The sequence below is a fragment of the Ochotona curzoniae genome, unplaced genomic scaffold (genome assembly GCF_017591425.1).
Source record: "Ochotona curzoniae isolate NIBS_2020 unplaced genomic scaffold, NIBS_Ocur_1.0 contig_291, whole genome shotgun sequence".
Classification (NCBI taxonomy): domain Eukaryota; kingdom Metazoa; phylum Chordata; class Mammalia; order Lagomorpha; family Ochotonidae; genus Ochotona; species Ochotona curzoniae.
Genome location: NW_024465649.1, coordinates 8,262,812 through 8,279,420, shown reverse-complemented (window position 1 = coordinate 8,279,420; position 16,609 = coordinate 8,262,812). Strand labels below are relative to the sequence as shown.

The 16,609-nt window shown below is 47.8% G+C and overlaps 1 protein-coding gene across 1 annotated transcript; it reads right to left on the bottom strand.

Annotated features, from left to right (window-relative positions):
- Positions 1 to 2,264: 2,264 nt before the first annotated feature.
- On the bottom strand, positions 2,265 to 15,970 carry LOC121155308. Its single transcript, XM_040978602.1, has 3 exons — positions 15,912 to 15,970; positions 10,854 to 11,373; positions 2,265 to 3,004 (listed from the first exon to the last, which is right to left on the bottom strand). The coding sequence occupies exons 1-3, from the start codon at positions 15,968 to 15,970 to the stop codon at positions 2,543 to 2,545; spliced, it is 1,041 nt and encodes a 346-aa protein (XP_040834536.1). The 3' UTR covers positions 2,265 to 2,542.
- Between the last annotated feature and the right edge of the window lie 639 nt (positions 15,971 to 16,609).

The following is a 16,609-nucleotide window of genomic DNA, read 5'->3' as shown; positions in this document are numbered from 1 at the left end:
CTAATTCTTCCTTTGCAAATGTCAGGATCCTATGTGGGTGCCTGTTCATATCCGGGCTACTACACTTCCTATCCTGCTCCCTGCTTATGGCCTGGGAAGGCAACAGGATGGCCCAAGTGGGCACCTGGCTTTGGATTAGCGCAACTCCGTTTGTTGCAGCCATTTGGGGAATGAACCACGGATAAAAGATCTTTATATCTCTCCTTCTCTCTGTAGATCTGCCTTAATAATAATAATAATAATAATAATAATAATAATAATAATAATGTCATTCTACGACCACATCTGTCTACTTGTTAGGAGTGGACAAGATGGCCTTGGCATTTCATCATAATTGAGTAAGTGACTTAATGTCCAGAGATCCAGATAACTGCAGATAATTTAGGAAGTAATTGACTTTGGAATGTTGTGTGCTTTATGGGTGTGTTCTTATGTGTATGTGTAAGTGCAGCTGTCAATAAATGTGGTGTGTGTGTTCCCCAGGAAGCCTTAGGGTACTAATGTGTTTAGATGACTTGGCTCCTTTTAGCTCTGCCTATTTATCAATGAGGCTTAAAGTGCATTTTACTAGAGCTGAAAACAGCTGTTTGAAGTGATGGCACAGGGTGGTGGTTAAGACATTAGAAGCCAGACCAGGCTTTGAATCTTGATTCTGCCACTTGCTAGCCGCTATGAGTTGTGCATGTTACTTAATGTGCCAGGCGTCTGTCATCTCGTTTCTAACATCAGGCCTGCTAAGAGTTCTGACCTCATGGGGTTCTTCTAACTCAGCAAGATTTTTGAGGGCAGGAATTTTGTCTTTACATTTTTCTGTACCCAACCAGAACGAAGTTTGGAAAAAATAGGCTTTGCATTTAGGTAATGCCTCAGCTTTGATTCCAATACTCCCACATTAGCCATGTGACCTTAGAGAAGTTACCTTTTCTGGGTGTCAGATTCATTATTTACTCAATAGAAGTCTACCATTTTTTTTTTCTTTTTAAGGATACATTTATTTTTATTGGAAAGGCAGACCAGTTTTATGGAGAGAAGGAGAGATAGACAGAAAGATCTTCTATCTGATGGTTCACTCCACAGATGGTTGCGATGGCCAGAGCTGAGCTGATCTGGAGCCAGAAGCCAGGAGCTTCCTCCAGGTCTCCCATGTGGGTGCAGTGTCCTGAGGCTTTGGGCTGTCCTTGACTGCTTTTCCAGGCTACAAGCAGGGAGCTGGATGGGAAGAGGGACAGCCAGGACACGAACCAGCACCCATATGGGATCCTGGCACTTGTAAGGTGAAGATTTAGTCATTGAGCCACCATGCTAGGCCCCTACTATTCTTTACACACACACACGCATACACACAGTTATTTTTCATTTTTTTGGAAAAATGGAGAAAGGCACTGCTAGTTTATTCCAAAAACACCTACAACTGCCAGGCATGGGCCAGGCAGAAACCAGGTACCCAAAACTCATTCCATGTTTCCCATGTCAGTGGCAGGGATGCAAGATCATAGACTGTCACCTGCTACCTGAAGTAGCAGGAAACTAGAATTGGACGTGGAACTGGAACTTGAACCCAGGCACTCTGACTTGAAATGTAAGCATCCCAAGAAAAGGATCTCAAACATTGTGCCTAAAACTTGACCTGAAGTTATGTTTTATTTGAGAGATCCTTTGTCTCTTAGTTTGCTCCCAAATGGTTGCAATAGCCAGGTCTAGGCCAGACTCTATCCAGTTGTTCCACATGGGTTGTATTTAGGTCACTTTTTGCTGCATTCCCAGGTGCATGCATGGGTAGGGAGCTGGAAGGAAAGCTGGGTAACCACAATTCCAACCACTGGGATATGAGATGCCTGCACTGCTAGCAGTGGACTGTGCCACACACCATTTCCATGCTGATCATTCACACAACTTTTCCATGATAAGGTGAGATGTGTGAAGGCCTGGGACAGCAGTTAGCACATAGGAGATCACCAGTAAAAATTGGCTTTTTTTTCTTAAAAGATTCTTTTCATTTTTTTTTAAATTTTTATTTTTATTGGAAAACCAGATTTATGGAGAGAAGAAATGACAGAGAGAAAGATCTGTCTGCTGGTTCACTCCCCAAGTGGCCACAATGGCCAGAGATGAGCTGATCCAAATCAAGGAGTCTCCCCTGGGTCTCCCAAGTGGGTGCAGGGTCCCAAGGTTTTGGGCCATTCTCAACTGCTTTCCTAGGTAACAAGCAGGAGCTGGATGGGAAATGGAGCAACTGGGACACAAACCGGTGCCCACATGTGATCCCGGCACATGCAATGTGAGGATTTATATACTACACTATTGTGCCAGGCCTAAAAGTTGACTTTTATCCCCTTTCCCAATCCTAGTGTCTTTCAGTTGGGAATTAAGGATGGAGTTCTAGCTTCACGTGTAAAGCATGTTCATTTCTGTAAGACTTCGTTTTTCTTCTCCTTTTATTTTCTTCTCTCCCTATCTCTGTGCTAGGATTTCTCTCCCCTTTTTGCTCAGCTACCAGGTTCTGTTCCAGGACTTTGCAGCAGGAGCTACCTTTTGCTTGATTCTACAGGTAGGGCCAGCCTTCCCTAAACCCACTCCTTCCTACTGCCCTCCGTCTTGCTCCATCCATTGGCCTCTTGTCATACTCAAGAGTCATTTGTGTGTCTTGCTGTGGTCTACCGGGCTTCATGGGAACCTTCTGGCAGACTTGCTGGCCTTCTGATCTCCCCCAACAGTCTCTCCACTTCTCAGTGTGTGGCAGTCTCAGGGGCCCCTGGTCTGTTGCTAGAACTTTCCAAGTAAGTTCTTGCTTCAGATATTTCACACATGCGCTCTTCTCTTGCTCCAGGTTTTGGAAGAATTCCTTCTCCCCCTTCCTCAGGCCTGAGTCCACATGCCTCCTCGGAGAGGTCTCCCTTGATGAGCTGACGCAGAACAACTGCAATCCTGCCATTGCTCCATTGTTCTTCCTCTTACTGATAGTGCCGTTCTGCACGTTCATGCATTTCCTTTTCTGCTGTCTCTGCTGAGTAGAATGTAAGGTGACTCACAGCACATTGTGTCCTACTTCCTGTTGGGTCCCCTTAGCCCGGTGCATAGTAGGTGTGCACTACATAGTTGCTGGATTTAGCAATGTGTGTGGCCCCTCTTCGAAATGGCTGGGAAGCACCCAGTTAGATGGGCCAGGTGATCCCAGGCCAGGGAGGCTTACCGAGCAGTGTTCATCTTACCCTGAGAGACAGTGAGGAGGAGCCTAGGGTGGTTGGCCCAGAGCTGACTGTGTCACTTATGCACCTTCAGGGCCAAGGCAAGCTCATCCATGATAGCCATACGTCGCAGCTGCAGTGGATGTGTCTGTGCTCACGCCTGTGCTGTAATTACAGTGTAGTCTAGAATTCCCCTGGCAGCCTTACCATATGATTAATTTTGCTCATACAGGTATGTATTGATCACAGATAAAGATCTCTCTGGGTTTAAATTTAGCACCACCATAACAAAATGAAAGTTAGTTATGCTGTCTCATTGTTCTCAGAGTACGGACGCAAACATACAGTGACTGTGTGTGCTGAATCACTCCTCTCCATGGGTTCTCTGCCTCCCTCCATGCTCTCTGCTCTGGCTCTGTTCTGTCAGAGCCCATGGTAGCATCAGGAAGTGAACGATAACTCTGGCACTGCTAGATTCTAGCCTCATGGCACCACTTAGACCTTGTGACATCACAGGAGGTTCCATCACCTACATGCACTGTTTCCTGCTCTGAAAAATAAGCCCATCTGAAGAACAAACAGATGTGCAGGAACATGTTGAAAGAAAAGAAGGGGAGGCCAGCCCTCTCCTGCTAGTGCTGACTATGCCTCGCCTTGCTTTGGTCTAGCTCTGCCATTTAGGATAGGTTATCTGGCTGGGGCATTTGATCGAGGCGTTTTAGAGCCTGGACCTTATAAAGGTTTTCATAAAGGTCCCACTGTGTGCATGGTGAGGTTGACAATCCAGGGACCTCTGGGTCACCTGGTGGTTCATCTAGTTGGTGAGGGACTCGGATATCACTGGTCTTTGTGTCCTGTGGCTACTGGCACGAAGTGCCATAGGCTTGGTGATTGCTGTCCACAGAAATTATCCCCTTCCACTTCTAGAGGCCCTGAAGTCTGAGGTCAAGCTTGTGCTATGCCCCTCGAGGCCACCTCAGTTTGCAGTAACTCCTGCTGTTGCTTGCTGAGTGAAGCAAAATTCCAGATCCTTCTGGCCTCACATCATTCTTCTCGCCTATTGTAAGAGCATATTTTGCTGAGTTGTTACAGAGAGACTGCCCAGGCTGTCTGGCTGCACCATCAGAGCAGTGGCAGAGGAGACGAGAGCCCTAGCTGGCCCAGGCACAGGGCCCTTCTTGTCCGTTGTGCGAAGTTGCCACAGCCCAGAAGGAACCTGGGACCTGCAGTAAAAACACTCAGTCTTGGGCCCTTTTGCTGCTGTTTCCCTCCTGCATGATCTTAGGCTACACTGGTATTATCCTTGTCTTTCCAGCTGGTAGAAGGGGCTGGCAATGGCTGCTTCTCAAAGGTGGTATGCAGGTGAAATAAGACAACGCTGATGAAAGCAAAGCAGTTGCTGATATGATGCTCAGATTGGAAACTTGCAGATTAGACTGCTTGGCCTTACTTTCTCACTTCTCTGCCTGACAAGAGAAATAAGGAAGGTGTGGTGGGGTTTCTGTCTGTGCAGGGCTTCTCATTCCCAGTAACCATCTCTGTCCCTACCCCTCCTGCTCACTGCTGGTTATCTTGCCTGGCTTGGCTCAAAGAGGCAGGGGAAAGAAGGCAGCAGTTGGGCTCCAGGAGAGGAAATCTAGCTTCCTCCCTGACCCTTCCCTGCGTTTCTCTAGATCCCACAGCCCACTGGGCATTTGGGATGGAGGTGGAGAGGTCACAGAGGAGAAAAGGAGCTGAAAGAATCCACACACAGGCTGCAGACAGGGCGGTGGAGGCAAAACGAGAGCAAGCACCTCTCAGAGCAAGGCTAGCAAAGTTAAAGTCTTGGTGTCAGAGGTGAACAGTCCCAAAAGAGGTTAGGAGAGAAGAGTGCGTCCTTGGGTAAAACACCATGAAGAAGGTGAGCCAAAGGCTACCCTCTCTCTCTCTTCGCATTTCATATTCCTGACCTTTATGTAATCAATACCTTTAAGCACCTATAACGTATCAGCCCATTATCTTCCATTCACTATACAGTCTATGTTTACAGCACATCGAAAGTTAGTATTGTAACTGTCATATTTTGATGTGGGAACTGAGGTGTACAGTGTGCAGAGACTTGCCTAGGGTTAGATACTGTTACAGAGGGAGCACCTCCATTGCCCCTTCCCTTTTGTCTCTGCTTTCCCATTTCACTGAACTGTGGAGGGGAGCCGTGCATTTTATCGGCCTGCATCACATTGCACACATTTTTTAGTCTCTGTAGGCACATGCAGGAGGCATGTGGGAATCCTGCTCGGTGAGTTGTGCTACTGCTGTTTTGAGTGGCCAACTGCATTTTTGCTGGTGAGTTCTGGTTCCAGGAGAACAGGAAAGGAAGGCTACACATGCAGAGCGTGGGAGGCCAGTCCCATGGTGTAAAGGCTGCTCCTTGAACAAACTATTGGGAAATGGGTTTTGACGGAACTTTACTTCTCCGGGGCCCCTGGGTTTTTCCATGACTCTTTGATTTCCAAAGCATAATGCATTTGTCTTTCTTCTTTCAAAAAATAGGAATTAATGTTTGTTCAGCACACACTATGTGCAGGCTTGGTGCGCAGCACTGTGCATGTGTGACATTATATGGTCCTCACAATTTCATCTTTATTCAGCCCCAGAGACAGCCTCAGAAATGCCAGGTGACTCAACATGGAACTTGTGGTGTGTGCGGAGAGAGTTGGGGTTCTGCCCAATAATAGGCCAAATTGACATTTAAAAGTTGTCTTATTTATCAATAAAGTTGTAAATTGTCTGATTCATGGGCCAGGATGCTGATGGGTCCTGCCTCTCTCTGTCACCACCCTTTTTTTTTTTTTTTAAGGAAAAAGTGTTTTATTTTCTTATCTTCGAGAAACTTTCACTGCTCTGCCCCAAAGATGAGAAATCTCCATGCCAGGTCATCTGTGATTGTCACAAGGGTACAGCACAACCACTCTTTTCTCTTGCTCTTTTGATTTTTCTCTTCTTTTTCTCAGGTATCTGGCTTCCTTTCAGTATTCTTTCCACTGTCCTACCCCCTTCCCCATCACTACTCCATGTGCCCGCAGAGGTGGCACTAGCAGTGACAAGGAAGGAGTAGTTGCGCTCTCCTCCTATATGCAGCAACCTATATGGGCTGAATGCGCCCACAGTTGGAGAGACCTGGTGGGTATGGAATCGAGAAGGACTTCTGAGATTTGGAATCAGGGAGGGATACCAGGTAGAATGAATTCTTAGCATGGGCTATGGCAGAGAAATCAATCCTAAGATTGCAGTCACCTCAGCATACTCACTGTATCCCCTTCCCTGAACCCTGATGTTCTTTTTTTTCTTTTCTTTTTTCTTTCTTTTTTTTTTTTTTGCCATTGAGCGTTGGTAATACTACTCTTCCTGAGTCTCCTTTGGCACTCCAGACGGATGCTGTGAGAGTGAAACCAGAGTCTATTTATGGTTTTGTGATAGGGTCTCCACTCAGAGAAGGACTTGGAACAAAGTTAGAAGGTCTGAGTTGTGCTTCACACTTTGCACTGAACTCTCTCTTTTCTCTGGACCTCCTTTTATATAAAAAAATTGTAATACTTCCTTTCTCTATGGTTCCTTTTGACATTAAATGCTATGACTGTTTAAGAGACCATTAGAAACAAGTGTTTGGAGATGAAGAGATCATTTGATATTACAAATTCAGTTGTTCAATGAATATTTGGTGAAGAACTACTATGTGGAAGGCACAGTATCCCAGATAGTTGAAGAAGTTCCAGGGCTCTAAGAAGACCACTGTTAGCTCAATGAGCAATGTTGGGCATATCGATAGGTGCTCCAGCACTTACTGAATGAATAAATTAATTGCAGGCACCTACCTTAAGGAAGTTCTTGGGGTGACCTTAGGGTTGACAGTAATTCCCTGGAGTCTGTGGGAACTGGAAAGGGCGTGTGTAATTGCTAAATTGTTTGTTGAGACACCTGTGGATGGGAGGCTCTGCCCCTACCTGCCCGGTTCTCAAAGGGGCCACTTACTGGGAACAACGATGGCTTCTCATGCCAGGTCTTTTTTCCCAGAGGTGGAGCAGTGCAAATGATGGAACCCAAGGGAAAAAGAAAGAGTGGCCAGAGAAAAATGCCAGTGTTCAAATGACATTTGAGGTTGTATCTGTGTTCCAGCAGCGGAGCTAGACCCCAGCAGGGGTGTCTGACCCCATGAGAACTAACTCCAAAGTCAAAATCATAAGGCTGCAGAGGGTTATAGAAAATGTTGGGTATAGGAGCTGGAAAGTGACTTGGTTTGAAGACTGCGGAACCTTGGATAAACCGCTGAACTTCTCCAAAGCAGCCTCCTCATCTGTCACAAAGACATCAAATGGTAGCATGTGTAAGGTGTCGGGAAGAATCTGTATTGTAGACCTGCTCAATAGTTTTTAGAGTTACTGCGTTATTAGAATCCATGCCCCCATTCTGTGCAACATTAAAAGCCAGCACAAGTATAAACAATAGGAACAGCTAAAAATTGTAGTTTGTTGTGTCTTTTTATATTTTTTCTTTTCTTTTTTTTAAGATTTTTTAATTTATTATTTATTGGAAAGTCAGATATACGGAGAGGAGGAGAGACAGGAAGATCTTCTGTCCAATGATTCACTCCCCAAGTGAGCGCAACTACTCCAAAGTCAGGATCTAGGAACTTCTTCCCGGTAACCCACATGGGTGCAGGGTCCCAAAGCTTTGGGCCATCCCTGCTTTCCCAGGCCACAGGCAGGGAGCTGTATGGGAAGTGGAGCTGCTGGGATTAGAACCGGCGCCCATATGGGATCCCAGGGCGTTCAAGGCAAGGACTTTAGCCACTAGGCCACATTGCTGGGCCCTGTTGTGTCTTAAATACAAATGAAGTAGTGAAGCAAGTCTGAGAAGGTATCAAAGGATTTACCTTTAGCATATGCATTTGCCAACCAGCGAGCGTTTTGACCCTTGGTAGAAAGTTTTGCCCTCTTTCAGACTTTTCTTCTACTCTGAATGGGAATGATTTTCATGTTCTACTTTTTCTATTTCCCTCTGCTAAACCTTTTTTGATTGCCTACTAATGAGCCATGATATGCTTGGTCTCAGGGACACAAGGGTAGGACAAAGTGCCTGTTCCTAAGGTAGGACAGACAATTTTTTTAAAAAAATATATATTTTTTAAATTTGAAAAGCAGAGAGACAGGGAGATCATCTATCTGCTGTACACTGCTCAAATGCCCACAATAGTTGGGCTTAGACCATGCCAAAGCTAGAAGCCCAAAAGTCCATCAGGATCTCCCTTGTAGATGGTGGGGACCCAAGTGCTTGAGCCATCATGTGCCACCTACCAGAGGTAAATAGGAGCAGGAGTATGTATGGGAAGCAAAGCTGGGCCTTGGTAGGCTCTAATATGGGATTTAGGCATCCCAAGCTGTTTACTTGAGTACTGTGTCAAGCACTGGCCCCCAGACCATGAACTTTTGAAATGCCGTTTTAAATTGTCCTAAGGGCAGAGCCCAGCAGACCCCTACCCGTGTCTGGGTAGACAATAGAGACTTATTGTGACTGAGGATAAGTAAGATCTAGCCGAGTAAAAGTATGAAAGGAAGTAGGGAGCTGGCAGGGGCATTCCTGGAAGAAGTTGCATGTGCAAAGGCCAAGAGGTCGTGATGTTGCAGCTAGCTGAGCGTGCCTCTCCACAGCATCGACTTGCTGAAGGCAGAGGGAGGCCTCTGAGAGTTTCAGAAAGGGAGCTGGAGTGATATGATGACATTTGCACTTGGGAAGAAGACTCAGAGTTAAATGTGCCAGGGTGAAATTTCATCATGGAGAGCAGTTGGAGTGAGTTAAGTTTTCCCCCTGCCTCTTTTTCTTCCTTTGCTTGCCCACACAAGTTGAAATACCCTACATAAGCACACCTCCTATAGTATCGGGCACACAGGAAGTGTCCAATTGTTGTGTCTTTCACCTTCCCCCCTTTTAAAATGTAGCTTCTGAAAGAGCTGGCTTGAAGAGCAGGTTAGGGCAAAAATGCTGAGGGTGTGGCTCTGTGTGTGTGTCCTGGCTGCTGTTTGGGGATAGCCCATAGGAAGTTCCCCAGACAGATCAGTCTCAACCAGTCCTCTGGGGTTTCAGGGAGGGCATATGAAGGTCATAATATGACTGCTTCAGGATTCCACCTCTCCCCAGGGTCCTAGTCTTAAAAATTTACCAGACAGAGGCCATTAAGTTAACCTGTCTGGGTCGGCTTCCTCGTTTACCTGTGCAGCCAACCATGCAGGGCTGTTGTAAACAGCAGAAGACTATAGCAAAATACAAATACTGTGAGGCCACTTCAAAGGGTTCATGGAAAATGGAATTGAGCCAAGTTTATTTTGGAATGAAAAGTTTTGAACTTTACATATATGAATGCAGGCTTTTCAGAAAGATCACAGAAATTATGTATCATGGGAAAAAAACTCATGATTTTAGAATGTCTTACAGTAAAATAAAAAATTTTTTAAAATTATTTTAATTTGGAAAGGCAGATCTTCAGAGAGAAGGAGAGAAACATACAGGGATCTTTCATCACTGGCTCATTCCCCAAATACCTGCAATGGTTGTAGTTGAGCTGATCTGAAGCCAGGAGCCTGGAGCTTTTTCTGGGTCTCCCATGTGGGTGCAGGAACCCAAGGACTTGAGCCATCCTCCTCTGCTTTCCTAGGGCACAGCAGGGAGCTGGATGGAAGTGGAGCAGCCAGGACACAAACCAGCACCATATGGGATGCCAGCATGGCAGGCAGCAGCTTAAGGTGTTATGCTGTAACGCTGGCCCCCTAAATTTATTTTTTAATTCCATTTACTACAAATCACTTCATAAACAGGATACATTCATTAATACCTTCTTTGGGTCAAGTCTTGTGCTATGAAGCTGGTATTATTATCCCCATTTTACAAATAAAGAGACTGCAAGCAAGAGGTGTTCATTACTCATCAATGCTTTATAAGTGGTCCTGGCCAGAACTCGGGCATTTTCACTACCCCTGCTTGCTCACCCTTGAAAGCCTTCATCTTGCAGTTGAACCTTTAAAATGATGCTTGTACTGAGCGTGATGGAGGCTTTCCGCTTGCCTCCCAAACTTTACCCCCACCAATCTGAGGTCTTCTCCCATTCCCGCTGGGAAGTGATTGATGGTTTCGTATTACAGTGGTCTGCTGCCTGCCTGATGCATTAGAGAGGTCGGAACTCCTGAGGACAGGGCTTGTGCCTGGGTCATGGGGGTATCCCCATGGCCTGCTGCAGTGGCTGGCACTGGTAAATATTTGCGAATAAACTCCTTTTGTCACTTGCCTGGATTTCCTGCCTAGGCTGGCCTCCTGAAACCTGGGTTCTTAAAGCAAAGGTTAGCCAGGGCTTGCGGCAATCTCCTCCCAGGTTTTTGGGCACGTGCGTCATGAAGGCTCAGCTAGAGGTCAGTGGAGCGGCCTTAGGGGAAGCCCGACCAACACCTGCCTCTCACAGCATGGTCGCTGCCGGATGGACCCAGAGGCCTGCGGTGGCCTGTTCCGTCCTGCCCACTTTCCCCTTGGGACTTGGCGCTGACTGGCTGAGCACGCAGCCCCGGAGTCGCGCGAAGGTTCCTAAGGATCTGCAGGATGCCCCAGGGTGCTCGTAACGTGCCGGGTAGCTCGCGTCCGGCCTACCTGGCTGATCGGTCGGTCGATAGGTGGCCGAAGAACCAGAACAACTTTCGGGCAAGTTGAGCAACCAGCTTCTCTTTCTCGCCCCCGGCAGGAGCTGAGCCAGGGAAAGTGAAGAAACCTGTTTAGGGCCGCTGCAGGGAGGCGTGGGCGTGGCCGTGCCGGGAACCGGGCGGCCGCGCCAGTTTCCTTCGCTCCGGGACCGGATGCTCCGGAGCGGCTCAGGTAGACGCACGGGAGACGCGCGCCCTTGGGCGCACCTGTTTGTCCTTCTGGGAGACGCCGTCTCTGGCAAATAATTCCATGGGGTGGGGGTGGGGGTGTCTGGATCAGCAGTCGCGAGGTGCGCGATTTGGGGTTACTAAATCGGGCAAGCTGGAGGCTGGGCGTCGGGGCGGCGATCTGGCCCTCTGCAGAGAGCTGGCTGGGTCTTTGGCCATCCCGCCCGCAAAGGAAGACTCTGATTCCAGGGGTCCGGCCCAGATCATAGCTAGTAACTGTGCCGCTGGCCGAGCGTCGCAATCTTCAAAACAAAACAAAACTCGTTTCCTCCCTCAGCACTGTGCCTCACGGACCGCGAGGTCGGCGGAAGGAGCCCGAGAGGGAGTCTTGTTACAAAACTTCAGACTGTTCCATCAACTGGCTTTTGTGTTCTTGGCCACGTGACTTGAGCCATTGGGCTAATCAGAATTTTCTCAAAGGGAATGTAGGAAGGACAATCAGTGAAACAGCCTAAGAAGGAACCTGGCACCTCGTAGGTCATCAGTAAAGGGAGACCCCCGCCCCCTTTGCCCAGCGCGCAAATCTCATCCTGCTCTGGGCGCCGACACCCGCTAAAACAGCAGGGCCTGGCAACCGCTGGAGCCTCTTAGGAGCCTCAGTTTGTCTATCCAGTGGTGCACGAGGAAAGATTTCCAAGGTCGTTTTGGGGGGTCGCGCTTCTGTGATCGCGGAAGAGGATTTAAACGCATTCTTTCGTTCACCTATTTGTTTATTCTCAGATTCCTATCCGGCGAAGACCGCCTCTCACTGCCTTCCCAGCCACAGTCCATACAAGGTCAGCTTCCCCGGACTGCGGCTTTGTGTAAATAAAGCCAAGGCCTTCCGCCTGCAGGTCGCCGCAGGTCCCGCCCTTCGCGTGGGGCTGCGGCGGAGGAGGCGGAACCGGGCCAGGCGCAGCTGAGCTTGGCTCGGGAGGCCAAGAGCCGGGCCACACCCCACATTCGCGGGGAGCAGGGATCTCCGGGAAAAGGACGGTGCGGGTGTAGCAGGAGGCACCGCAGACCGCCCACATGCCCACTTGCGTGCACCCTCATCCACTGCCCACCCAACCTGCGCCAGGCCTCCATCAAACCTTTGGGAAGTAAGCAGCACTCCCTGAACTCTGACCCCGGCCATTGTGTGGATGGGAGACACTGATGTTAACCAAGGTCCCACATGAAAAACAAAAACCATGAAACTCGAACCAAAGTGTATGTTTGCAAAGCACAGTCCTTCCCCTACACCATCTGTCCTCTGAGCCTCTCAGGTAGTCACCGAGGAGAATAACACGTCCACACGGAGCACAGGTCACAAGTGAACAGACCCGTGGGAGCGGAAGCAAGACTTTTCCTTGATCCCAATTTGTTGTTAGAATTTGTGGCAAAAGAAGCCATTTTTTCCAGGTGTAACTATTTTTTATTTATTTATTTTTTACAATCTTAACATGGTTAATAAGGGCACAAAGGTTCAAGGGCTTGCCCACAGAAAAGTGGGTAAAACTATTATTTCCACATTCTCTTCTTTTTCTGTATCTGAGGTAAATGGGGAGATAAGGGGAAAAGCCCCACCCAGCCTCCCACCATCCCAGGTCCCCGATGTGGGGCATGCTCCAAGGATCTTCCTCAAGTGGTTTGATAGTTCAACAGTTGTGAACTGCTTCCAATCTTGCCATTCCAAGCATGATAAAGTCGCTGCAGAATCCACACTGATTGACATAGCCCATCTTAGAGTCTCCGTTTGCCCAGTTTTTCACTGCCAACATATGGCTGTGGTAGTTGATTGATTAGTTTTCTGTTGTGGTGCCAGGTATCCTCTGCAGGTTCCGACGGACTGCCATATCCTCCATGTGCACCTGGTTATGCTCTCCACTGCTCTCCACTGCTCCGTCTGAGCCTCTGAGGAGGCTTGGCTCTGGCACTTGTACTCCATGGCAGACCATGGAACCTGCACTTCTCTTCATGGTTGGGGTTCTGAGTCAGGCAGTTCGACTGGGGAGATCCCAAAAGAAACTTTGTCTGAGGTGATCCCAGACCAGATTCTTGTGTGTACTTGTAAGTACAGGGCCTGGTACAGTCCATTGCCCCAATCAATTCATGGTTGCAATTGCTGGGTGGGTTCTGTTTCCAGCAATGTCTTCTACTGGAATCAATGGGTGTTGCATCCTTTAAACTTAGAACGCACAGGTTCTTTTTAAAACTAGGAAAAGGAGAAGACAGTTTTGAGAATTCTTTCAGATGAACATATGAAACCGAAAAGGAAATGTCAGGCTGTCTCCAGATCTCTCCCTGATCGTGCGGGAACAATTCTGGATGCCTGATGGATTGAATCCCAGACCGAACCCCACCGTGTTGTGAGGCAGAGGATCATGTTCCCGACTTGGGGTGCGTTCCTTGCGGTGACTGGGTAGTGGGGCAGCAGAGGATGTCCTGTTAATAATTAGATTTCCGGGGACAGCTAGTACTCATCTTGGTCATTGGGCCAAGTAAGTTGGGACAGCTGGGGTGCGCAGGCGATCCACTGGAGAGCGCCTCAGGTACCCAGCACGCGCTCCAACTCCTGGGTGGGTCACGGAGGGTGGTTCCCGGGGTACTGCCTTGTTGCTGCTTGCGACCTGCTTAGGTCCACACCCCTGCCCCTGATCTCTCAGTCCTTTGCTAACACAACATCCCCCAAGGCCACCCCTTGTCCCAGCAGAAAGTAGGAATGCAGCCTGAGCGTGCGGTTTCAGGTTTCAGGGAGCATTGGCTTTGCCGGTGGAGAGTAAGATTCTTACCCGTGGGTTTCAATTCCCTGCCGGCATTTTCTAACTTAGGGCCCTGAGAAAATTACTTAACCTCTCTCGGTCTCGGTTTCTACGTCTGTAAAATGGGGTTGGCAACACTGACCTCATTTAATTGCTGTGAGGTATAGCTGGGTACCTACCTGTAAAGACTCAAGGCATTTAAAAAACAATTAGATGCCATGTTTTTCTATTATTGTTAGGCACAGGAATCTTAGTTAGGCCAATTAAGAACTGGCTGCCCCGGGCAGGTGTACCTTCTTCAGTCCCTCCACCTGGAAGAAGGAGTTTCCTGACAGTTTGATTGTCAGGGCCCGTGATCGAGATAGGATGGGCTTCTGGCATCTGGTAGGTCCACCAGTGATACTTGTAACTCACCTCTTGGCCTGCCCTGTCTGAAGCATTTTGCACTTATTAACTTAATTCTGCGATGACAGCACAAGAGGGGTGTCACTCATGCCTTGTTTCCTATGTACTCAGAATGTAAGCACTGCCCTAAGCACACACTGCTGCTAAGGAGGATTTGAATCCACAAAACCTAGCTCCCTGCCTTGTGTTCCTAGTCCCTACAGCATGGGGCACTGCCAACAAAGGCTGGGGCTTCTTCTCTGAGTTCACTGGCATTCCTTCCTCTGGTGCAAATATTCCTGCACTTTTGCTTTATTCAGGAAGGCACTTTATACATGGTGGGTGCTCAGCCTGGTCCGTTCCCCTTTTCCTGTGTTTTTGTTTTTTATTTATTTATTCTGGCTCTGATTATGAGTGCTTCCGTGGAGTATGCAGGTGAGGTATTTTAGGTGTTCCCGGTCCTTCATACACAGAAATTTTCCCTTCTGTGTACTTAGCAATCTTTCAGCTAAATAGACTACGGCAGCCCATGCTTAAAGTTTAAACATTCTAATAATGATAATTGCTTCTGCCTCTGAGAATTACTGCCTATGCTGTGGGGTTCCCAGAAATGAGGGTGCATTTACTGCATTTATCACTTAATCATTTCTGAAACAGCTCCTGACTACAGCATCTTTAGCCAAAGCTCCAGAATTCTCCCTCTCACACCCTCCCTACTTGGGGTCCCTGTGATAATTCTTGGCTGTAAAAGGCTGAAGCCATTAAAGACTGTAGATCTTCCTGTGGTGCACATGTAATCTGTACATTACACTCAAGGCTTGAATGCTATGATGATTTTAAGCTTGGCTTTTGCATTTGAAGACGTGGTTTACATGTGCAAAATAAGGGAGTAGGGGGCTGGGGCTGGGGCTCGGGAAGTGTAAAGGTCTGGAACAAAAAAGTGCAGATTTCCAGAGTAATAAAAGGTAGTTTTAAATTTAAAAAAAATTCTGAACCCTGTGTGTTTTCAGACAGAATACCCTGTGTTTCCCTTATTCATTCTGGTTGTGGTCTGAGGGTCAAAACTTTGTGGAGGGGCCTCACGCCATAACCTAGCAGCTAAAGTCCTTTCCTTGAACATGCCTGGATCCCATATGGGCACAGGTTCTAATTCCAGCAGCCTTGCTTCCCATCTAGCTCCCTGCTTGTGGCCTGGGAAAGCAGTTGAGGGTGGCCCTAGGCCTTGGGGCCCTGCACTTGCGTGGGAGACCTGGAAGAAGCGCCAGGCTCCTGGCTTCAGATTGGCTCAGCTCTGGCCATTGCGGCTGCTTGGGGAATGAATCAGAGGATGGAAACTCTTCCTGTTTCTCTTCCTCTCTGTACATCTGACTTTCCAATAAAAATAAAATAAATCTTAAAAAAAAACTCTGTGGGGTGATTCAGTGAACATTGACAGCAGAGTGTTACATCTGTAGTTTTTCTCTGTAGAGACTGGAGAGCTCCCTACTTGGGGTGGTTATTCACAGGGATGCTGTTATGATTAGGGACTGAGACAGGAGACAATCCTTGAAGACTTAACATTCGGCTGACATCTACTAGGTGCCAGTTGCTTGCAAGTACATTTCCAATCAACCTCAGAGGAAGCCCCTGGGGAAGATACTGTGCTGAAGCCAACACCCAACAAGTCAGCTAACTTGTTCAGGAAGCAAGGGGGCAGGTCTGGATTGCAGTTCAGATCCAACTCAAAGTTCATGGTCGAATTCACTGCACTGCTCTGATGTCCCTAAATGCCACAGAGTTCTATCACCAGATAGCTGCAAGGGAAAATCACAAAGAACCTCAGGATGAGCTGCCTGGCTTTCTCTGCTTCCCCCCACCCCCCAATCCTCACAGCCTTTTTGAGTGAGTTTCAAATACAAAAGAAATTCGATTTTTAAAAAAAGGGGGTGGGGTTGGACAGGGACTAACATTGTGGCACAGTGGGTTAAGCTGCTTGGAAGGCCCACATCCCATCTGGGAGCACTGCTTTGCTTTTGATCCAGGTCCCTGCTAATGTACATGGGAAGGTGATAATTAATGGTCTCCTGGTCAACAGTCTTGGGGCTTCTTCTAGGTAGCTTTTCTGGCCTCTTCCCTATATCCAAAAGGAGGAGTTGATTGTCTTGCACATCTGTCTGCACAGAATTATCTGCAGAGCTTGCTAACACTAAGACTGTTATAAGCCTCTGTCTTCTAAAACTTCTGTGCATTTGCTTATTTATTTGAACGAGAAAGAGAGTACCTCTTATCTGCTGATTTACAGCTGTGGCTCAGCCAGGCTCAAGTTCGGAGCCTAGAACTCAGGCCTGGTCTCTGGTGTATGTGGCAGAGGTTCAGCTAGTTGAGTCATCAT